At 41.0% G+C, this 25385-nt stretch overlaps 1 protein-coding gene across 2 annotated transcripts in view; it reads left to right on the top strand.

The window, feature by feature from the left end:
• The window catches only part of LOC138102746 (transcription factor RFX3-like), a 243462-nt gene that overhangs the window by 118089 nt on the left and 99988 nt on the right, over positions 1-25385 (top strand). The window contains exons 5-7 of one of the 2 annotated variants that reach the window (XM_069000496.1): positions 6305-6379; positions 13143-13324; positions 14111-14230. In XM_069000496.1, the coding sequence (XP_068856597.1) occupies positions 6305-6379; positions 13143-13324; positions 14111-14230 (377 nt within the window). The remainder of the gene's footprint in view (positions 1-6304; positions 6380-13142; positions 13325-14110; positions 14231-25385) is intronic. The other variant, XM_069000497.1, reaches the window with a different exon arrangement.

Below are 25385 nucleotides of genomic sequence, written 5' to 3' on the forward strand. Positions count from 1 at the left end.
CTCCATCTTCCCCTTAATTATTATAAATATATTAGTTACAGTATTATGTTTTGGAAGGTAAACAGAAATAAAACAAGTGATACAGTAGCAGAGACCACAACTATGTCTAACTGTCTGTGGATTACCATAAATTTCAGTATTTTCATTATTTGACTGCTGTTCTTACTGAAGTGGACAACACTGTTCCAGTAATTCATTATTTTCTCTCTTGTTCTCCTTTGAATATGAACTACCTCCTGCTATTTGTGCATCTAGTCCAATATAAACACTTCTAAAGCTTTTCTGAGTTCTTTAAATGTTGGCATATATAAAATATTAGATATATTTCATTATCTTTTTGTGTATATGTACAAAACTTTTTTTCACAAAAACTTAAAACAATTGCTTTTTTTTTCTTCTGTCTTTCAATTACTTTTTCATTCTCTTGAGCAAAATCCAATATAACTAGTAAAAGCTTTACTACAGTTGCTTAGTCTGTGAGAACTTTTAAGAGAATCTTTCACATTTTTCTGGGTGTTGGACCTGTGAGTTCTCTTTGTATGGTCACTGATGCTTCATTTTCAAGTCTTTGCATCTAGGCAATTTTGTCTGCCCAATTCAAGGCTCTGGCACGAGTACCTCTTCAGAGGACAGTAGCATTTGTATGAATGCACTATTTTGAAATATAGGTGGAAAGGACGCTGGAGTTCTCATCCATTTATCATATAACACTTTAATATAGTGATGTGCATAGACCTTGTTTTAGGATTGTCAATCAGAAAGTAAGAATTGTTACCAGGAAAAGCTATAACAGCAAATACAGTTATTACTAGTATCCAAGACTTAATTAGCTGTGCTGAATTTAATTTTTTTAATACACATTTGATGAATTAATAATTTTTCACAACTTATTTTGTATTTCGCTTGGCTTAAAGCCTACAATGGCAACATTTTTGAAACAGATAAAGTTAAAATTTGCTAAATATATAGCAGATAAAAATTAAAGGGAGCAGATGAAGTTAAAAATAGGTGCCTGTGTAGAGACATGGACTTCTTTTGGACATGAGGCAGCAGATATCTTAAACTTTAGGATATTATCAAAAGTAGTCTGTTTTACTGTCAGTGAAAAGGGGTTTAGAAAGGCAAACAACTATAGATAATGAATTAGAGGATGTCCATGTTAATTTCAGTAACTTAGAGCTTAAATTTCTGAGGATTTTTTTCCTTATGTCCTGACTTCCTCAGAACAACTTAAGTATTTTGTGTCAAATACTTGAATCATAATTAAAGTAAGTTTTCCTTGCCATTGACTTTTAGGAAGGAAGTTTTTCAATGTGAATTGGGTATTTTAAAGGGTTTTTCTATGTATATACTATAGAGACATCTGAGATGTTAATGTATATATTCATCTGATAAAATGTTAATGGACAAAAAGACTTTAAAAATAACAGTTAATAAGATTACATAAAGGCTGAACATTGTAGGATTTAGTTGACATATAATAATCACAGTTTTGAATATATTATCCACAGAAATGTTCTACCCTTTTTAACCATTAATGACTACATCAGATAATAAATTAGCATTTTAGAAGGCAAACTGAGTGAACTGACTTAGAAGTCTAAAATCACAATTCCCATTATTATCATGCTGTAATTTCCCCATCCATGTTTATATTAATATGTACACTCATAATTATATGTATCAGTAATTAGTAATGCAGATATGTTTAACATGCTTTGGTTGGGGCTGCTGTGGAAATGATAACTTCTTTCAGTTATCAGTCAAAACATTTTATTAAATGTCTTTCCATATAGAATTGGTTTTTCAGTAAGAAGAAATGTATGACCAATCACACATTCAAACAGATGGGTGTGTGATTTTTTTGTCAATTAGCATTCCAGTTGTAAATAGGCCTGCAACTTCTGATTGATTGTCCTTAGAAATGTAAGGAATGTAATTAATTAATCTCTATCTGTGCATAATATAATTTCAAATGTTCAACTTATTTTTGTAATTTTTCCCAAAATGTTAAGGCTACAATTAAAAAAATTAACAAACACTATTTGGGATAACCACTATTTAATTTGGGATATATGATTAAAAATACTATGAATGAAGGTGAATTTAAGTTCATGCTCATCTTTTTCCAGAACCAAAACCTAAGTTCCTGGTCCTAACTTTGAACTTAAAAGATTGAAGGAACAAATTCTGCATGTGAATAACTTGCCATTAAAGTTTCTGTTACTTCCCCAACATGCAGGGGCCTGTTTCACATAGAACATTTTGAAAGCTTGAGGACTCAAGCCTATCAGAAGCTTGGGATTTTTAAAAATAAAATAAATTGTAATGAGAGAGAACCCAGAAGTAGCTGAAAGTTTTCAAAATGAGCCAGACAAATGATTCATTGTCTAGAAAATCTGCCTTCAAGTTAAGCTATTAACTACATGCTAGAGAAGGTTAAGAGCTGCTTTGTCTATGGTTAGGTCCCTGCATGGGAAAAAGTTACCTGATGGTAAAGAGATATTTCAGTAGCAGGTTGTCCTGGTTTAAAAGACAGATGTCTACCAAGGAAGGCAGGAAGACCCCTGGAATGGAAAGATGACCCTCTCCCTCCTATTATTATGACTGAAATTACAGGGCATCCAGGCAAAGATATGGGAAAAGGAATAACAGCTCTTTACTAAACTATATATAACAAGACAAACCAAACAACAACAACAACAGCAACAGCAACAACAACAAAAGAAAACCCAATGACAGCCTTTTCCTGCCTGTTAAGCGACTTCCGCTTTGGTGTAGTTACGACCACAACGGGCAGGGGGCGCTGTTGGCTCATGTCAAGGCAGTGAGGCTGCAGTAACTCCCCCGTGGCTTCAGAGGGCGCTGTTGGCTCAGGTAGCTTCAGAGGGCACGCCGATGTGAGCCCTGAGCCTCCCCAGGGGGTAATGGTGGCCTAGGAGAGAGAGAGAAGGTGGAGGGGGGGTAAAGAGTTTGGTTTTCCCCAGGTTCTCACATGCACAATATGGTATCCTGGCGATGGCAGCAGCTGAGGTTCCAGTCAAACCAGCAGCTCTGGAGAGAGGGAGGAGTTGTGTGAGGGGATCCAGTTTCCCCTGAAGCACCCACGCAGATGGTATGGGTCTTCCCGGCAATGGCGAGTGCTGAAAAGTCCCTGTCAACCGGCAGCTCCTGCAAGCCTCACCCACAGGGGGCAAGGAGAATTCCCCAGCAGCAAGGGTCCAGCACCAAAAACTGCCCGCACAGCCCTGCTCTTAGCCCAGCCAGCTGGTTCCCTCCTCAGCAAGCCAATGCCCAACCCCCGCCCTCCCTCCCTGGAAACTTTCAGTGGAATGCAAGGGTCGTTGGCCAGTTCTTTTGTATCTTAATTGCCCATCATTCATTCTCCCCGGGCGTCAACCGCCCTTTCCTCTCAGTGTCCCCCTTTTCAGGTAACAAATGGGAGAAAATTCACTGAAAAAACCGAACCCACAACACAGGTAAAGCTCAAAAGGCAACGCATCAAAATTTAGACAAGGAATACTGCACAAAATGGTTAATAATGAAAAGAATTACTATTGGAACAAGTTACACTAGAATATGATGAATACTTATAATTTCAAATATAGATCAAAAGTCTTTCTGGAGGACCTGCTCTAGTTCACTAATACTTCATGAGATTAATGAAATAATTAGGGGGCGAATTTTAGAGGCAAACACTTCTTGACCTACATTATTCAAAAAAATAAGACAAGATGATCATAGTAATCATTAAGATCTCTGGCTTTAAAATCTATGGATCTGTGGCCATGAGTATGCCGACAACATCAAGCTGAGTGGTGCAGTTGACACACCTGAAGGATGGGATGCCATCCAGAGGGACCCGGACAAGCTCGAATTCTGGGCCCATGAGAACCACATAAGATTTAACAAGGACAAGTGCAAGGTGCTGCACCTGTGTAGGGGAAAACCCAGGTGATAATATAAACTGGGGGATGAACTGATCGAGAGCAGCCCTGCTGAGAAGGACTTGCAGGTGCTGGTGGATGAGGCTGGACATGAGGTGGGACCGTGTGCTTGCAGCCCAGAAAGCCAATGATATCCTGGGCTTCAATAGAAGCAGCATGGTCAGCAGGGTAAGGGAAGTGATTCTGCCCCTCTACTCCACTCTGGTGAGACCCCCCCCTGGAGGCCACCAAGATGATCAGAGGGCTGAAGCACCTCTCCTCTGAAGAAAGGATGAGAGAGTTGGGAGTTGTTCAGCCTGGAGAAGAGGCGGCTTTGGGGAGACGTTATTGTGGCCTTTCAGTACCTGAAGGGAACCAACAAGAAAGCTTGAGAGGGACTTTTTACAAGAGCATGTAGTGCCAGGACAAGGGGGAATGGCTTCAAACTGAAAGAGAGTAGGTTTAGATTAGATATTAAGAAGAATTCTTTGCTGTGAGAGTGGTGAGGCCCTGGCACAGGTCTCCCAGAGAAGTTGTGGATACCCCATCCCTGGAAGCATTCAAGGCCAGGTTGGATGGAGGTCTCAGCAACCTGGTCTAGTGGAATGTGTCCCTGCCCATGGTGGAGGGTTTGGAACTGGATGATTCTTAAGGTCCCTTCCAACTCAAACCATTCTATAATTCTATGATTATATATATATATTCATAATTTATGGTTTTAAAAAATTGGTTCTTTGAACAGGTCACAAAAACTTGTCTCCGTGAAGTGAGAGGGTAGTGTAATAGCTTGAATGAGCCAGCAGGAGGCAGGACTTCAGCCCTGTAGTACTGCTGTAGAGAAGGTATTGTCAAAGAGTGGAGTGAGATTCAGAATTATGCTTTAAATTATGCATCATGTTATAATATCATGTTAAAATGGGAGAGTCTACGGTTGTACTATATAGTGAGTTGATCTTAGTATGATGAAATCTTAACCTTTTAATTTTTAACATAGAGTATCCTTTTAAATTTGACCTTTTCTGTCTGATTGAATAGTTTGACCTAATAGTATTTTCTACTGAAGCAAGAAAAAAAATCTGTGTTCAAACATTATTTTTGCAATATTTCTTGCATACTCATCAGATCCTAGTATGCTTTTATCAAAAGGCTTATATTTCTAATAGTAAGCAGTTGTAAGAAAGACTTTCTTTTTCATTGAGAATTCCTACAGTAAGAATACTATTTGATTAGTTTATAAAAAGGGGAAAGCACATTTTATTTAACCACTAAGTGAAATATAATCTGAAATATTTTTCAGTTTTGTGCTGTATATTGAGGGAAGTCATTTTAGTAATGCAATTTGCCAGTATAAACTCTTTGGATAATAGTGTAATAATTAAAGAAGGGTAGGGAAGATTTATTTAAAAACTGTCAACAGTGGATATAAGTGGTTTTAAATGTACAGATGCTTTTCCATTGCTTTTCTGTTTTTTCCATTTAATGTGGCTCATTATGTGCCTTCTTTTACTGTACATCCCATTGTCTCAATGACTTTCAATGTTTTTGCTATTCTAGCTCTGCATCTAAACTACAGTTAGATTGCAACTTTATTTTTATTGTTGTCATTATTGAATTAATAAGATGTATTAATATGGAAGGGAAGAATACGAATGGATATGGTTGTCTTTACTCATTTGTATTAGGAGTAATACTACTGTATAATTAGTGGCTTATAATACTTTTTCATTTAAAAGTATTATTTTGAACTCATCTGATTTTTTATTTCCTTTTAATGATGAATCTTGCTGTCTGTGTAAGCCTCCAATTTTTGTTTACTTTGAGAGCTCTGGATATTCAAAGGATGCTCTAACAGGCTGTAGGGGGTGATATCCTGTACAATGAAGCTAATGACAGAAAACCTATTGAATGATTGAGATTTTACTCCATGGTTGCAGACAGCAGAAATTTTATTTCTTATTCACACTCAAAGTGTGCACAGTTCTTTCTCAAATACTTAGAGGAAGAAACATTGAGGCCTTTCTTAGGATTTTATTCTGGGATTTTTTTTCTTTTATTCAAAACACTGATTGTTCAGTAATTTTTACTGTTTGCAATGTAGCTTACTAGTAAATCCACTTCTCTTATTTCATGAATAAGGAGGAAGGTAAATTGGACTTTGAAAGTGGGATCCTGCAGTATATATGCAAGCAAAATGCCTCCCTGACTTCACTAGGAGGTTTGCCTTCATGAAGACTTCAGGATGAGGCCTTTAAGTAGAAAATATCCCTTACCTGTGACCAAAGTAGATATTTCTGTTAAACTTAAGGCAATCTATCAACATTTTTCTGATTAGTCTTTTATACTGTCTTGAGTCATTTTCTAATGACATCTATTATCAGATTGAAATGGCGATTGAGACACTTCAAAAGTCTGATGGTCTTTCTACTCACAGAAGCTCTCTTCTCAACAGCCATGTAAGTTGTCTCTTCTTTCATGAAAGCTAATCTCTATCTTGTTCTGCATGCTTAGCCTGCCTCTAAATGTTTGTTTTAATTTATTGCTATTTTTTGCTTGTAATCTTTCCATTTTAGTTGCTTGTAATCTACATCTTATGTCACTAAATTTTGTCAGGCTAAGTGTCATGATACACTGTAGAGTGCATTTCTTTTCTAGGTTCTGTATTGTGTTAAGGCAGCTTAACATATTTGTCTATTTTGCAGGTCCCAATGTAAATGTAAAAATAACCAAATAACCCTTAGGTAATCTGTGTTTGACATTTAAAAATAATTCTCTATAATTTGTGTACCTCAAATAATAATTTAAGAGCAGGTAAAGGGGGAAAGAAGCAGTGCACACATTTTGAATAAAAAATATGCTTTAGATTTCTTTTCAGATATTTCTATTATTCTGAATAAGTTTATTATAACAATTCTGCAGATCCGTCTCATGAGATTTAAAAATGAAAACAATCTGTTAGTGTCTAATATATTTTCTTCTTCTGCCTTTTGCTTTGTTCTGTCTTTGCAAATCCTGTAGTTAGGAATTTTCCGTAATAAAAGGCTGAAGAGTTTTGCATAAAAAGATGGTTCCAAATATAACTTTTAGGTAAAGGAGTAAGGCTCAAAATTTAATCTTCAGTTTGTTTTTAAATAGTGCTAGTCTTTCTTGAAATGTTGTGCAAACAAAATGTTTTTTCTTCAGCTGGTATAAATAGTTTCGTATTTTTAATTGCTGCTAAATTTATATACATACTGCATCCCTTTTTCTTCTAAGCCTTACTAACAAACATAAAATTACATATTTTTTCAGATTCTTGTATTTCTTTACCACAGAAAAGTAAATATTGATTGTGATATGAATGTATGAGTATATTGGGTAGAGTCTATACACTTATTTTGATTTGTTGACATCTCCCCCCCCTCCCCTCCAAGAGTGTGGTAATATGGAGGTGAAAAGCAAAATTTTTTTGTATAAATTTATCATCATGGTAGAAAAAGACAGCAGGAGCCAGTACAATTTCTTGGAAGAGAATTTAGTTTTCTTAGAAAATGTTAAAATTAGATGAAGGAAATTGAATTCTGTTTGAAATGTGAAGAAAGAGATTTAGATAATTTTGGATGTTTCAAAAGTAAATGTTTCCAACCTAGAAACATGTTAAAATTATTTTAGCATCATAATTAAATGGGTGATAAATTTTTTTGCAAAATGCCAAACATATGTATTAAAACTTAGATATACAAAGAATTGCTAAATCTGCCTTGAATCTGACAAGGAAATCCAGAATCTTCATAATGAAAACAATAAGAATTAAAGGACAAGCTTTTCTACATCAGAAAACTGTATTCCCCTATTTCCTGTGTAATGCACTAGTTAAAAGATCATGGAACAGATCCTCCTGGAAGAGGAGGAAACATATGGAACACGGGGAGGTTATTAGAGACAGTCAATGTGGCTTCAGCAAGGACAAATCATGCCTAACTAATCTAGTGGCCTTGTACAATGGAGCAACTGATTTGGTGGACAAAGGGAGAGGTATGGATGTCACCTATCTAGACATCTGTAAGGCCTTCGATACAGCCCCCCACACCATTCCTGCTGCTAAATTTGAGATATATGGGTTTGATGGGTGGACTCTTAGATGGATAAGAAACTGGCTGGATGGCTGCATCCAAAGCATTACAGCAAACAGCTCAGTGTCCAAACGAGGATCAGTAATGAATTGTGTCCCTCAAGAGCCTGTACTAGGACCATTGCCATTTAATATCTTCATCAATGGCTTAGATAGTGGGATAGAGTGGGTCTAAGTAGGGCCACAAAAATGATTAGAGGGCTGGAACACTTCTCCTATGAAGAAAGGCAGAGAGACTTGAGGTTTTTCAGCCTGAAGAAGGCTCCATGGAGACCTTATTGCAGCCTTTCAGTACTTAAAGGGGGCTTATGAGAAAGATGGAGAGAGACTTTTACCAGGGCCTGTAGTGACAGCAAAAGGAGCAATGGTTTTAAACTGGAAGAGGATAGATGTAAATTGAACATAAGGAAAGAAGTTCTTTACAATGAGGGTGATGAGACATTGGAACAATCAGGTTGCACAGAGAAGTTGTGGCTGCCCCATCCCTGGAAGTGTTCAAAGTCAGGTTGGATGGGGTTCTTTGCAACCTGATCCAGTTGAAAATGTCCCTAATCATTGAAGGGGAATTAGACTAGATGACCTTTAAAAGTCCCTTCCAACCCAAACTATTCTATGATTTTATGAAAATATCTTTCTAATAATGAGATTTGTATCTGTCTGTTATGGTAGTCTTATCCTGATGTTTCTTAACTGTTTTGAGGTATTTTAAAAACTACTGAAAGACAAATAGAGGGATCTATTGTGGATTCTGTGGGAAAAAAAGACCTGCAGGCATCTTGCTGTAATAAATGTTCTTTCCTAGCCTCAGTCATTTTGGAAGAAATTAATGAAACCCAGATCAAACTTACTGGATATTTTCCCTTTTTTAGAAACTTTTATTGAATTATGACTCAAGGACAGTAAATATGGTTTTAGTCCTATCTTCTTCCTTAAGCTCGCATTTTGCTGCCTTAATTAATACCTGTTTATTTTAATGATTTTTTTAAATTTTCCTTTATTTCCTTTCCTGATTTCTTTCTGTATGTGATTAAATAATTTATAATCTAATGATTTTTTAAATATTGGCATTTCATTGAAGTTGTAGTCAATTTACCCATTCTGCATAAACCATTTAATACCATTCCAATGTTGTTAATATTATAAATCAACAAGTCAAAAATCAAAGTGTAGACATTTCAATTTTAGAATTAGATTTTTTCAAATACAAAAATGTATTTAAGGTTGTTTGCAATAATGTTATCATGTCTGCAGATTATTTACTTTTTACATGGCATTCAGCTATTGGCATTCTTCTTTGAAGGCTGTAACTTGCCAAATAATCATGTCAGCATTTTTTTATTGAAATGTCTTCACCCTGGAGCAAATATCCTTACTTGGAACTTATCTTGGGTTTTGCCTTCCCATTGTTGGCTAATGCCAAGCTGTGGTTGAAAGAATATCTGTCAAATACAGATAATTAGTAAAATGCACTGAAGTTAACCCTAATAAATTATAATTAATCTGGAAAAAAAAGTCTAATACTATATTTAGAAGTTAAATTGGAAATAATTCAGGGGTTTTGTTAATAATTTTTTTCTTTGTGAGGTAAAACAAATTGCTCATATTCCATAAACTAATTAGTATAGCTTAAATGGTAAGTTTGAAGGATATAATTAGGATATAATGAAATGGTTTTGATAATACACTCATGTAAAGGTAAAAAGTTATAATATTTTTTTCCTAGGCTTTGTTTCAGAATTGTAAATGCTCAAGTTAATAAAAAATTGTGAATGTTAAGACTGCATTTATGCCTAAAAAGTTGATATAAGGATGATGAACTGCACTTTTAAATGTTTATTTAAAGTGCAATATTATCTACATCCATCTTGCAAACAGCTAGATCATGCTTCTCCTACATCTTTACACAGAGCTCTTGTCTAGAAACCTAAGCATGATAGTTCTAGTGATGTTTTCTGTAAGAAAGTAAACATGAAGATGGTCTTTGAAAGGTCTCGAGTAAATGTTTTCCTAATTTTTTTTTCATTTTTCATGTATTGTGTTCAGTAAATTGCTTACAACTGACTTAAACAGAACTGTATGTCCAATATATTCATTATAATCTAATTTTTACTAATAGTTCTGCAATAAAGAAGGGTCAGAGTGGAAACATATTTCAAGAGTAATGGACACTAAAATATTGATATTCTTGTTCTGTAAATGACAAGTTATATGGAACATTACTAGAACTCATTTTGTTCAGTGATCTATTAGTAAGTAGCCCTGCAGAGTAGCATATTCAATGTCACATAATTATATATTTTACTGTACTTTAAACACATATCTTGGTCATATTAATTGCTTTGGTGGACTAAAGTGAAATGGCTTAAACAACTGTGTGAGGGTCCAGCATAATGGAATAAAACTTTGTTCCAAATGCCAAAACCAAATCCATGGTTTGGGGATTTATTGGACGCTCAAACTAAGTCCAGACTTTCTGTAAGATTTGTGAACCTGGAAAATTTAGATGTTCATTCTAATTAATTTTGGTATAATTACTTGCTTAAGTAATTAGTAAATACAACATGAAAACAAAATTTGGAAATTATTCAAGTGGAAATTAAAGGGAAATTCCAAGGTTATGAAACCATGGGGGAAGGAAGGTGCAAGCTAAATAAAATGATAGTATTCCCAAAAATCTGAAACCACATAAGTTAAATATAGAATCATAGGATCATTTAGGTTGGAAAAGACCTTTAAGATCAAGTCCAACTGGTAACACTACCAAGTCTACCACTAAACCATGTCCCTAAGTGCCATAGCTACGTGTCTTTTAAACACCTCCAGGGCTGGTGACTCAACCACTTCACTGGGCAGCCTGTTCCAATGCTTGACAACCCTTTCATTGAAGAAAATTTTCCTATATTTCCATTTACTCTTGTCCTATTGCTTGTTACTTATGAGAAGAGACTGACATCTACATCACTACAAGCTCCTTTTAGGTAGTTGTAGAGAGTGTGATATGGTCCCCTCTAAGCCTCCTTTCCTCCAGGCTAAACAACCCCAGTTTCCTCAGCTGCTCCTCATAGGACTTGTGCTCCAGACCCTTCATCAGCTTCATTGCTCTTCTTTGGACATGCTCTAGCACCTCAGTGTCTTTCTTGTAACGAGTGGCCCAAAACTGAACACAGGATTTGAGGTTCGGCCTCACAGCTGCTGAGTACAGGGGGGCAATCACTTCCCTAGCCCTGCTAGCCACATTATTGCTGATACAAGCCAGGATGCCATCAGCCTTTTTGGCCACCTGGGCACACACTGGCTTATGTTCAGTCAGCTGTCAACCAGCACACCCAGATCCTTTTCTGACCAGCAGTTTTCCAGCCACTCTTACCCAAGCCTGTAGTGCTGCATGGGGTTGTCGTGACCCAAGTGCAGGACCATGCACTTTGCCTTGTTGAACCTCATACAAGCTCTGTAGAGCCTTCCTACCCTCCAGCAGATCAACACACCCACCCAACTTGATGTCATCTGCAAACTTACTGAGGGTACACTCAATCCCCTTGTCCAGATCATTGATAAAGATATTAATCAGAACTGGCCCCAATACTGAGCCCTGGAGAACACCACTTGTGGCCAGCCACCAAATGGATGTAATTCCATTCACCACCACTCTTTTGGCCCAGCCATCCATCCAGTTTTTTACCCAGCAAACAGTATGCCTGTCCAAGCCATGAGCAGCCAGCTTCTTCAGGGGAATGCACTGGGAGACACTGTCAAAGCCCTTACTAAGGTTCAGGTAAACAACATCCACAGCCTTTCCCTCATCCACTAAGTGCATCACCTTGTCATAGAAGGACACCAAGTTAGTCAAGCAGGACCTGCCTTTCCTAAACCAATGCTGACTGGGCCTGATCCCCTGGGTGTCCTGTACATACCATGTAATGGCACTCAAGATGATCTGCTCCATAACGTTCCCTGGCACTGAAATCAGACTGACAGGCCTGTAGTTCCCTGGATCCTCCTTCTGGCCCTCCTTATAGGTTTGCTAACTTCTAGTCAAGTGTGACCTCCCCCATTAGTCAGGAGTGCTGATAAATAAAAACTATAAAAATATTTCCATTTTATTTTTTTTGTTCTCTTATACTGGTAATTGTCATTAAAATGACCATTTTACTTGAGTTTTGTGTGCATGACCCTGAGATTTGCTCAGTTGGTTAGAGCATGGTGCCAATAACACCAAGGTTGTGGGTTCAATCCCTGTATGGGTCATTTACTTAAGAGTTGGACTTGATCCTCATGGGTCCCTTCCAACTCAGAATATTCTGTGAATCTATGTTAGTTACTATATGTCCTATATAAAGGTACAGTGATGTATTAGAAACTGTTTGCCTAAATGTTTCCAAAATTACTCACCAAAATTCTGAAATAAATTACAAAGGAAAAAAAAAAAATAATGTTAATTCTCTTCCTCTTAGAAGTCAAAAGCAAAGAGTCTACAACAGAAAGGGATTGGGCCCATGATGCTTTATAGCTATACAAGTTATTTTTCATGTCCTCTAGATTGCTTTTTACCTTATATTTGATAGTTTCTTCTTTGTATTTGGAAGACAATAAACCCTATTAAGTTGAATGTAGTACTGGGTTTTTTTCATTTGTATTTTTTTAATTCCATGTGAAGAGAAATAGTATATCATTCCAGATTTTAAAATTTATTAACTTAGTTCTATTAGGTTTTTTTCATGCAATTAATATAAATTACATTGGTTATTTTATTTCCTTGGAGTTCCAGCAATTTTTCTCCAAAGCACAAATAATTTCATAAAATGTTAATGTATGGTACTGAATCTGAAATATTTTTAGAAGTGGAGCTATCTGAGCTCACAGGTGCCATAAGTCTTGTTATTTCCTTGTAAACCTAAAAAAAAAAAATCCAAAACTAAGGCATCATGGCATATCTAGCATTGAAAGAAATTTAAAGAGATTATATTTGCTTGAAGAACAAAGTCACTGTATTAAACAGGCCTTAAGAGTGGTCTAAAAAATATCAGAGTTCTGTGTTGTACAATTAAGTGGGGGTTTTCAGTAGAGTAATACTGAATTTACATATGTTCACTTTTTCATATTTGACATAGCTCCAATGGCTTTTAGACAACTATGAAACTGCAGAAGGAGTGAGTCTCCCCAGAAGTACCCTTTACAACCATTACTTACGTCATTGTCAGGAGCACAAGTTAGATCCAGTCAATGCTGCCTCCTTTGGAAAACTCATACGGTCAATCTTCATGGGATTACGGACCAGAAGACTGGGAACCAGGTTTGCGTTAATAAAATCTTAAAGTTTAATTAAAGTTTAATTTAAAGTTAGAAAAATACCAATAATAATCGTGAACATGAAGCTCATATATTAAAAACAAGCAAGGAATTAAGCAAATAAAAATATTTAAAACTTTTCTGTTAAGGGAGTTGCCAAATCCAGCAGACTTCAGGACTCAGGGGACTCCTGGTCTGCTATAGCCAGATTCTGTGTACTCTTATCACCCAGATATCTTCCATCTCAGTCCAATGGATGCAGCTACTGCTGTTTCCATTTGCAGGTCCAGATAATAGTGAGACTGAACATGTATTCTAAAGATGCAGACAAATGCACACATGACACTAACACAGCTAACCACAGAAGCTAACACAGGGCAATGCCTTTACCAGGACCCATATAGACACTCTCATAAACATGAACACAGATAGCCCAATTCTGTTCTTTCATTCCAGTTGACCAGGACTGAAGTTGATTAGGGGAACATTCACAAACCCTCACTCACAAGCATATCCCATTTATGGAATTTTTTTATTCACCATGACTGCATAAGTAATTTAGTTGGGTTTTTATTTACCTTATTCTATTTAAATGAAGCCCAACAGTAAAGTGCTGGAAAATATAGTTTAAGTGAACTGATTTTCAGAAGCTGGTGGAGTTATATCAGTTTTATACCAGAGTGAGAGGAAAGACAAGCCTAACTTTTATGTACTGTTTTCCAGTCAAAGCAAATGTTAACGTGTGATGTATATACAAAAGAAACAATGTTATTTTTGTTCTTTCATGAAGGGGGAACTCTAAATACCATTATTATGGGATTCGTGTCAAACCAGATTCTCCCCTTAATCGTCTACAAGAGGACATGCAATATATGGCTATGAGACAGCAACCCATGCAGCAGAAACAGAGGTATAGTGTTATATGAAACTACTTTTTCATATTTCTAGTTCTTAGAACCTTACCTGTCTGCATTTATGTGGCAAAGTTGAATCTCTAATGGAAATTTTTTAACTTCCCTTGGGAAAAAGAGAGGTTTGTCAGTTCAGCAGTTGATATTGCTGGAGTCTGATATCAGTAGACAGACATACCTAAAAACTCATAAATTTGAAAAATTTATTAAAAAAGTAAAATATTATTCAGTTCTTCAGAACAGACACTTCTTGGTGGTCTTGGGTTATTTTCTCACAAGGTGGAAAAAAAAGTAATAGGAGCTTTGAATTTCAAATTCTGCTGTTCATTTTCATCTCTATTCAGCACACATAAAAAATGATAGAAGAACTTGTGATTAGGTTCAGCTTTGTGTTGATATCCTCCTCCTGACAAGAACTGATGCATCAAACCCCCGAACTTGAGCAGAGAAGACTTGGGCCTTTTCTGGGCTCTGCTTGGAATAATCCTGTGGGAGACAGTCCTACAGGGCAAAGGGGTCCAGAAGAGCTGGTTTATTTTTCAAGGATCACCTTCTCAAAGTTAAAGAATGGTCCATCCCAACATGCAGGAAGTCAAGCAAAGGTGTAAGGAGGCCTGCATGGATGAACAAGGAGCTCCTGACAAAACTCAAACATATAAAGAAAGTATACAAGAGGTGGAAGCAAGGTCAGGGAACCTAGGAGGAATATAGAGTCTGTCTATAGACTCTCTATATATATAGACTGAGTGTGCAGGGATAGTGTTAGGAAAGCCTATGAAGGACAAGAAGATTACTGAGAGTTGTTAGCATGTATTTACAAAGGGGAAATCATGCTTGACCAACCCAATAGTTTTCTACAATGAGGTGAATGGCTCCATGGATGAAGAAAGAGCAGTGGATTATGTCTATATTGACTTTAGCAAGGCTTTTAAAACTGTCTTCCTGTCAGGGAGCAGCAAGGGCTGGCTTCTCCCTGAGGAATGGGGAACTGGGAGTTGAGTACCATGGTATACACAGCAGGGACCTCACCAGCCTGGGCCTAGTCCTGCAGTATCCAAGTGAAGTGAGCAGGGCAGATCTGGAGATGGTAGTCAGATTTAACCGAGAGTCCAGATCATCAGACAAATTTGTGGTGATGACACAGGTCCAAGGTTGTCATAGGTTAGCAATGAGTATTTTAGACCAAACCACTACACTAAATTGGTGTTTCCGCCCGGTTACAAACCCAACCCGCGACAAAAGTCCAGCCAGGAAGTCAGTCCACAAATCAGACTCAGGTCTGGTGAGGACAACCAGGGTCAGACACAGTCCATTGATCATTGGGTAGGTCCCTAGGGGCAAGACAGGTCCAAGGTCAAGACAGAACGCAAATCTATAATTTGGGGTCCAGGTCAATGGAATCCATACCAGTCACAGGCGTGGGTGTGGCTGAGCTAGAGATCAGTACTACTGCAACACAGGGATCTTATCAATGTGTATAAATACCTGATGGGAGGGAGTAAAGACAAAGCCAGACTCTTCTCAGCAGTGCCCAGTAACAGGACAATGAGCAATGGGCACAAACTGAAAAAAAGAAAATGTCATTTAGTTGAAAGACACCTCTGGCAATTGTCTAGTCCACACACACACACCCGCAGCACAAAGCTGTGTCAGCTAGAGCAGGTTGCTCAAGCCCATGTACAGCTGAGTTTTGAATTTGTCTAAAGGTGGAGACTCCACAAACTTACTGGGAAAACTGTTTCAGTGTTCAACCACCCCTAGAGTAAAAAAAAAAAAAAAAAGAATTTTCTTATGTTAAAGTGGAATTTCCTGCAGTACAATAAGTACAATTTGTGCCCATTGCCTTTTGTCCTTTCACTGGATACTAATGAAAATAGTGTGGATCTGCTTTATTTATTCCATCCCAACAGTATCTATATAAAGTAGTTTTGAAGATCTTTGTTCATCCCCTAAATCAATTCAGGTGTGCAAAGATTTCAGTAAAATAAATTTCCAAATCCCCAGCATTCTAAATAGATGACATGCAGAGTAGGGAACTAGAATGACTCTGTGATATTTACAAGGTGAAAAACTTAGTACTGTTTGTTTTCTGTGCAAAATCAGATATACTAATATACTTTTCAGACAAGAGGTGTTTATCCAATAGAAAAATAAGAAATTTTCATTGAAAAAATTGGGAATCCATGAACCAACTGTTACCTACACAACGTTTTGTGCAAAAACTGCCAACTTTGAAGGTTTTGATGTAAATTTTTTGATGGAAAAAATAGACATTTTAAAAGCAAGACCAAATGTCTTCCTAATATTTTTATCACAATGGACTATGGTTAACATAATAGTAATTTTAAACAAAAGTTTAAATATATATATATATAAAACACTAGCATTTCTTATTCTAACATGTTTAATACAATTTTGCTGTTCTCTAGCATGCAGAAATCTTTCCTTCTACTTTTTATTTCTGCTTATATCCTTATTTTGCAGGGTTTATGATACAGTTTCGTCAGATTTTCTTCTGAAATGTGTATGGGGGGAAAGCTTGACCCATATAGTTGCTTGTTTATTTTAATGGATATAAAGATTCTCATGTATGTACTAGACCTCAGAAGTTAATGCTTGGGGGGTGGGGGAAAGGATAAAAGAGCTACATGTAAGAAAAACAAAAAAAAGTATGCATTAAGCTGCATTACATTTTTTAAACACTACATTTCTGAACTAAGACTTCTGCCACAGTTATGAAGCATGCTTAGTATATATCTGAGAAGTTTAGTATATAACTGTATATTTGTATAAATTTTATCTTACAGTATTCATAAATCTATCATGTTTTAACACAAGATAAAGGGCTTAATACTATAGCTTGAGTCATTAGGAGCAATCTTGTTATTTCCAGTTTTATTAATATTTCTAATTTTATTTAAAAACTAAAAAAAGTTTTAACTTACAATAATTCTCTTTTAAGAAGACATTCAGAGCAAAGAGAATCTAAGAATCATGAATGTTTCCTTCTCCTTTCTGATAACTCAAGCTGGGAAATGTTATTTTTCTCCTTTAGAATCAGCTGACAACTGTGTTTGCTTTTTCTGTTCAGATGTATCAATTTTACCCCCTCTCCATCAATCACATCTAATTGGATAGACACTTCTAGTTTTTGACTTCTTGACAAAGTGTAGGCTGAATTTATGCTACAGATCACTTTTCCTCATTCTTAATTTGAAAGGTCATGCAACTTTCCTACTTGTGTGACATTGTATTCCCAGAATCACAGGATATGATGAGTTGACTGGGACCAATAAGGATCACTGAGTCGAACTCCTGGCCCTGCACAGGACCATCCCCAAGAGTCACACCATGTACCTGAGAGTACTGTCCAAATACTTCTTGAACTCTGTCAGGCTTAGTGCTATGACCACTTCCTTGGGGAGCCTGTTACAGTGCCCAACCACCCTCTGGGTGAAGAACCTTTTTCTCATATCCAACCTAAACCTCCCCTGACACAGCTTCAGACCATTCCCTCGGGTACTGCCATTGGCCACCACAGAGATCAGTGCCTGCCCCTCCTCTTCCCCTCACAAGGAAGTTGTAGACTGTGATGAGGTCCCTCCTCAGTCTCCTCTTATCCAGGCTGAACAGACCAAGTGACCTCAGCCGCTCCTCATTCAGCTTCCCCTCAAGGCCCTTCACCATCTTTGCTGCCCTCCTCTGAATGCTCTCTAATAGCTTAATATCTTTTTTATATTGCGGTGCCCAAAACTGCACACAGTATTTAAGGTAAGGCTGCACCAGTGCAGAGCAGAGTGGGACAATCACCTCCTTTGACTGGCTGGCACTGCTGTGCCTAATGCACCCCAGGACACGGTTGGCCCTTCTAGCTGCCAGGGCACACAGCTGACTCATGTTCAACTTTCCATCAACCAGGACCCCCAGGTCCCTTTCTGTAGCCCTGCTTTCCAGCATCTCATTCCCCAGTCTGTCCGTACATCCAGGGTTGCCCTATCCCAGGTGCAGAATCTGTCACTTTCCCTTGTTGAACTTCATATGGTTGGTGCTTGCCCAGTCCTCTAATTTGTCGAGGTCTCCCTGCAGGACCTCTCTGCCTTTGAGAGAGTCGAGACCTCCTCCAGTTTTGTATCATCTGCGAACTTGTTTAGTATCCCTTCTGGTCCTGCATCCAAGTCATTTATACAGATGTTGAAGAGCACAGGAACAAGGATGGAACCCTGCAGAACTCCAGACACAGGTCATCAGTCCGATGTCACCCCATTCACTATAAGCCTTTGCACCTGACCCATGAGCCAGTTGCTCACCCATTGCATGATGTGTTTATCCAGCTGTGGGCTGAACATTTTGTCCAGAAGGTTCTTGTGGGAGACAGCATCAAAAGTTGGGCTGAACTCCAAAAAGATTATATCAAGTGGCTTCCCTTGATCAGCTAGCTGGGTTACCTCATCATAAAAGGAAATCAGGTTTTACAAGCAGGACTTTCCTCTCATGAAGCCATGCTGGCTGTGACCAATGACTGCATTGTCTTTCAGCTGTTTTTCAATACCTCCCAGAATAATCTTCTCCATAGCTTTACCAGGCACCAAAGTGAGACTAACAGGCCTGTAGTTTCTGAGGACCTCCTTCTTGCCCTTCTTGAAAATTGGGACAATATTTGCCAACTTCCAGTCAGCTGGGACCTCTCTAGATTCCCAAACTGCTCAAAAATCCTTGAGAGGTTTTGCAATGACATCAGCCAGCTCTTTGAGGATTCTTGTATGAATCCCATCAGACCCTATAGATTTGTAGGGATCCAGCTGAAGCAGCAGATCCCACACAAGTTCAGGGTCGACTGGGAGTTGATCATGCTCACAGTCGTGGTCCTCCAGCTCAGGGCACTGAGACCCCCTTGGTCCATCATCCATATCAAAGACAGAGGCAAAAAATGCGCTAAATACCTCTGCCTTGTCCATGTCCCTGTTTATGAGGTGACCATCCTCATCCTGTAATGGCCAATGTTTTTTTTACACTGCCTGTTGCCATTAATATATTTGAGAAAACTCTTTTTATAGTCCCCCACAGTTCTGGCAGCTTCAACTTCAGTTGAGCTTTGACCATACAGATTTTCTCCTTACAGTGGCAAGCAGCATCTCTGTATTCTTCCCATGTCCCCTGACCTTGCTTCTACTGGCCATATGCTTTCCTTTTTGGCCTTATTTCCAAGAGAAGATCCCTGTTCAGCCAAGCTGGTCTTCTGCCTTGCCTTCTTGACTTCCAACATTTGGGAATTGCCTGCTCCTGTGCCCTTAACAGGTGGTGTTTAAAAAGTGACCAGCACTGATGGACCCTAGCACCTGCAAAAGCATTTTCCCAGGGGACCTTATTCACTAATTCCCTGAGCAACCTGAAGTCTGCTCTCCTTATGTCCAGAGTTGAGGTTTTGATGGACCTTTTCTTCTGTCAACAGAGATTTTAAACTTGATCTCTTTATGGTCACTTTGTCCAAGATGGCCACCAATCTCCACTTCGCTCATGAGTTCCACTCTGTTGACAAACAGTAGGTCAAGGAGGGCATCTTTCCGAGTTGCCTCCCTTAGGAACTGTTCCATAAAGTTGTCATCCTGGTTTCTTAGGAATCTTCTGATCATGTTTGTACCAGCTGTGTGATGCTCCCAGTTAATTTCTGGCAAATTGAAGACTCCCATAAGGACAAGGACAGTTGACTTGGAAGCATCCCTTAGTTCCTCAAAGAATAATTAATTGGCATCATCATCCTGGCTAGGAGGTCTATAGTAGACTCCCATGATGACATCTGCATTGTTTGTCCTTTGATTCTTAAGGTTTTGGTAGTGGGTAAGGTATTACCGCAGGCCTGGTTCCTACAGTATAGCACCGTGTCCCGCAGCCATAGGGAGGAGGAGGAGGAGAAGATCCAGCAGGCAGGAGTTGTGCAGCAAGATTGATTTATTTAATTATTTTACAAACTCTTTTATAGACTTTTTTCTTCATAGCCTAATTGGACAAAGGGCCAGCCACCCCTTGGGGGTGATTGGCTAAAATCCTAAAACATCCATTGTCAAAATATTTTTCTACTATACCATAAACAAGACTTTTCAAGGTTGCAGGTGTCTGGGTTGTTTACATTCCCTGCTACCTCTTCTGTGAGAGAGAAAAGTCTCTCACGGACTTAGAAAATAACAAGAAAATCCTCGCTAGCAGCATTTTTGTAACTACAATTCCCCCTTTTTGTTTGATAAGATAACAACTCTACTATTAATGCCAAATAGAAATCTACATCAGTTATTAATTCTAAATATGTCCTTAAGGCTTTAACTATCTGACTCCATAACAAGAAATTTAAAGTTCAGTCTCTGCTTGTGGAAGGACCATCCCAGTCTCTGCTTGTAGAAGGACCATCTGCCTGATGGTTGACATCCTGGTCATCATCAGAAGAGTCATTAGGCTGATGATCTACATTCTGGTCGCCATTTGGATGATTGGCGTTCTGGTCATCATTTGGAGGTTGCCTGTTCTGCCTCTGGTGCCGTAGGTCAGGGCGAACGCATTTTGAAGGTAGCCACTGTATCCCAGTATCTGTGGAAACGCAAGCATACCCACGACCCCAAACGATAAGCTCATGTGGGCCTTCCCACTGGTTAGTGAGTAAATTCCGCACCCAGACTCTTGCCCGGGGCAGTTGTCTGTCGCCTGCAGACTGCAATGAGAGAAAATGATTCAGAATAACAGGATTATTTGAATTTTGTGGTACTGTAAGGTGATTAATTGTATACAAAGCTTTTGCTAGTCGGCTCTGTGGGGTTTCTCCATGCATTCCCCTTTTCTGTTTGTCCAAAACACGCTTCAAGGTACCATGAGCGCGTTCAACAATGGCTTGGCCAGTAGGAGAATGTGGGATACCAAAGGTATGGTCTACACCCCACAGGTGTAAAAACTGCCGCGTCTTCTCCGAGGCGTAGGCAGGACCATTATCGGTTTTCACAGAAGCTGGCACGCCCAGGACTGAGAAAGCCAATTTCCAATGGGCAATGACATCACGGCCCTTCTCTCCAGTGTGAGCAGTAGCCCACATAGCCGAGGAGAAAGTGTCAATAGACACGTGCACATATTTCAGCCGACCAAATTCTGGGACGTGAGTTACATCCGTTTGCCAAATCTGCAAGGCTTTTAGCCCTCTGGGGTTTACCCCCGCTGGCAAAGGCGCAGCGAGTCCATGACAGTCAGCACAAGCGCTGACAATGTCGCACGCCTCGGTTGGCGTTAAATGAAACTGCTTCTGCAGGGTATGTGCACTTTGATGGAAGAAACCGTGCGATGCCTTGGCTTGTGCAATTTTGTCAGGCTGAGGCCCTACCCATGCAGGGTTTGCCAGCATGTCAGCCCTGGCATTGCCTTCTGTTAGAAACCCTGGTAAATTGGTGTGGCTTCGAATGTGCAGAATGTAATACGGATGCACTCGAGCCCGAATTGCAGACCACAAGGTTTGCAACAGCGAAAACAGAGCCGCATTATTCACCTCCTTTAGAAGGGAACAATCTAAGCGTTGGGTGAGATCTGCTACATAAGCAGAGTCAGTAACCAAATTCAAAGGTTCCTGTGAGAATCGCTGAAAAGCCATGGTAACAGCCCTTAATTCAACTAACTGAGCAGAGTCTGACTCAGATTGGTGTGTTAATGAACCACCTCAAAGGCAGTGTAGGATACTGTGCGCCCTTACACACAGTGACCCCTGCTAAAAATTTGTCCCAATCCGTACACCCCAAACTGCCAACGCATCCCGTCCCCAAAGGTTATGGGAAGTGGTAGCAACATAAGGCCTAATTGTAGCTGTGTGTCCCTCTGAATCCTTCACCACCACAGGCCGTTCACTTAAATAGCTCTGTGTGGTTCCTCCTATTCCTGCGATGGCCGATCCCACTGGGGCTAAAGGCCATGAGGGAGGCCATGCAGAGAAGGAGATGATAGTTACATCAGCACCCGTATCAATCAAACCTCAAAGCTGAATCCGGGGTGGTTGGGCGCTTGGCAGGACCAGGGTACACGTCATATGTGGCCTTTGGTCAGAGATGTCTGCAGTCCAGAAGGCCTGTGGAAGTCCCGTAGATCCACTGCCGTTATCTTCCTGAATTTGTTCTACCCTGGGGACACAAGACTTAAAAGGCACTAATTTAGCAAGGCAGGTCTTTTCAGGAATAGTTACAGGGGGTTTTTGCGTGGAGACCATAGTGCAAATCTGGCCTTTAAAGTCAGAATCATTAACTCCTGAGTGCACTAAGATTCCTTGATGGGCAACATGAGGTTTTCCCACCAGCATCGCACTGGATCCCTGGGCTAAGGGTCCATATGCATCCAAGGGAACCTTATAAATACCGCTAGAGTCTAAGACGACTGCGGCTGCGGTGTGGACATCAAACCCGTCTGATCCGTGGGGACCGTCTGATCCCTGGGTGCTGTCTCTAGGGTGGCTGGGTAGGCCTGTGCCTGTACCTGTGCCACTCTCTGGGGGAGTGACTGCATCGGAGAGCAATTCCCCCTCCGTGCACCCCGGTGGAAGTTTCCCGACAAAGGCCGACCATCGGCATGAGTCCGGGATCTACAGTAGCCCGTACAATGGCCTGGCCTGCCACACCTCTTGCACTGGGGGATCGGTGTGTTCTCTTTTTGGCTCGGCTTAGGCCGCTTCCGTTTCTTTGCCTGTTTTGGTGGCTTTGGTTCACGACCAGAAGATGCGTGAACAGGCTGCAGGAACGCAGCCAAGGCAGACCTTTTCTGGTTCCCAGATCCCACCTTAGCACAGGCTTCAACCATGTCTGTTACCTCAGGGTCCCCTGGTAAGGCATCTATGATTTTTCTGCACTCCTCGTTTGCATTATCTCTCACTAACTGCCTTAACAACATCTGTCTTAACCCGTCATCCTCAACCTGCTTCTCAAGAGAAGCAGCAACTTTCTCTACAAAAGAGAGGAATGACTCTGATTTGCCTTGAACTATTTCAGTATATCGCTTTCTGGGCGCAGACAACTCTATGGTTTTCAACAGGGCAGCCATGCCGACCTGTTGAGCTTGCTGCAGGATGCTAGAGGACAAGTTACCCTGTAGACTGGGATCAGAGAAGGGACCAGTCCCCATCAAAGCATCCACTCCTGCTGTCTGTCTAGGATCAGCAGCAGGGAGCTGCATATTTGCTAATGCAGTCTTGCCGGCCAGCTTTCTCCAGGTTTTCTCAAAAACTGTAAATTGTACAGGTTGAAATAGAATTTGACCTAAGTGTCTGATATCAAATGGAGAAAGCAAATCTGTATTTATCACCCTTATTATCTGCATAACCTCAGCAGAACCTAGCCCATATTGTGCCACCTTGGATTGGAGGTCCTGGGCAACTTTCCAGGCAATTACCTCATGCTTGTCATGCTCCCCTGAATCTGGGAGAGCCTTATACACTGGGAAAGCTTGGATCTCCCCTTTAGGGGAAGCACTACCATCCTGAACTTCTGGCACCGCCTGTGGATGGAGTGTAACAGCTCCCCGGTTACCCCCAGAATCCTCAGATCTATATGGCATTCCAAGGATTTCTAATGACCTCCAGTCACCCTCCTCCAATGCTCGCATCTTAAGGGACTCTAAGAAGCGATTGTAATGCGTCGGACGCACTGTTACCGTGCAGTCCTGAAAGGTCCAGGGGAGAGACCGGCGCAGCCTTTTTCTTCGCCGCGCGGCTACAGCCGCCTGACGACCTGGGGCCAGCACCTCATCTGCCTCACTGCCTGACGAGGAATCATCAGGCAAAGGCAACTTTGGGGTGCTGGGAGTGAACAGAAATTTACGTGGAGGGGCACTTTGGCTAAGTTCGCTAGAGGCAGAACAGACAGGACAGACTGCAGCTGGCTGCGCAGCAGTTTTTACACCAGTTTCTATACGGGAGGCTGTCTCGGCCAGCCCCGACCGAACTGGTACTGGAACTGCTGCCGCTGTCTCTGAGGCTACAGCTGCTCTCGGCGCCGCCGCCTCTGGCACAGCAGCTGCGTTCGGCGCGGTCGCCACTGCCGCTGCTGTTTCGCGCTCCCCAGCCGCGCCCGGCGCTGCCGCCGCCGGCCCGTTCTCGGGGGTCGCTCTGGGCGCTTCCCCCCCTGCCCGCTGCTCCGCAGCCGCCGTCTCTGGCCGCGTCTCCGCAGCCGCTGCCGGGTTTTCCCGCGGCTGCGCCGCTTCCGAGTTCGCCGCCGGCCGCGCCGTTTCTCGGCTCGGAGCCGCGTCTCCCGCAGGTGGCGGGGGGGGCGCGGGCGGCGCGGGCGGCGCTGGCTCGGGCATTCGCCGCTCTAACAGTGTGAGGAGTTCCTCCATCCTTCGGGATAAGTTTGGCAGCTCCATCAGCAAAGGCAAATGCTGCACTAAAAGGTCGATGGCTCGGTTCTGCGACTGCGCAGAACAGTCCAGCGCCAGGGAGGGCAGCGGACCACACCCAGGGAGTCCCGGGGCAGGCACGCCCGGCGCTACGCCGGCTAAGAAGTTAGATCCAGGTCCATACGGAACCGAGCTAGGAGCCTCTCTGGGCATCCAAGTGGCCAAACCGCTGATTTGCGGCACTGGATAAGCTGTGGCCGCTGCCCAGCTGAACGGCAAGGCAGGCTGTGAGCCCTCCTGCTGCCTTGACCCCCCCGCCTCTGGCGGCGCGGGGTCCCTGGGGGCTGTGGAGTCCTGCGATTGTGCAGGGTGAGCCGGCGCAAGCTCTGCCTGTGGAGCCGGGGGGGTTTTTCTGAATCCATTATCATTTTCCCCGGAAACCCAGTCAACGGGGCCCCCCTCGGACATTCCTCCGTCACTCATCACCGAGATAGGCGAGCCAGCCCTGCTATCACAGTCAAGGTCTGTCAGCAGGATAAATAATGAACGCCAGGTTTTGTATAATTCTAACGCTGCTGGGTCCCCAGTCGGGAGCTCGTGTCGGACAGCAGAGCCAAGTTCCTGCCATAAGGCAAAGTCCAGGGCAGTATCTCTGTCCATGGAAATCCCTTTTAAAGTAGCCCAGTCTAATAATTCCCGAACTGAGTTTTCAGGAATGGAGGTGCGCAATATGCTAAACACACCTTTCCAGACCAGCATCGCAGCTTCGGTTTGTGAGCCGCTGTTTGCCATTTCTCAGTTCTGTCGGACCTCCCG

This window comes from Aphelocoma coerulescens, assembly GCF_041296385.1.
Source record: "Aphelocoma coerulescens isolate FSJ_1873_10779 chromosome W unlocalized genomic scaffold, UR_Acoe_1.0 ChrW_unloc_scaf_1, whole genome shotgun sequence".
Lineage (NCBI taxonomy): Eukaryota > Metazoa > Chordata > Aves > Passeriformes > Corvidae > Aphelocoma > Aphelocoma coerulescens.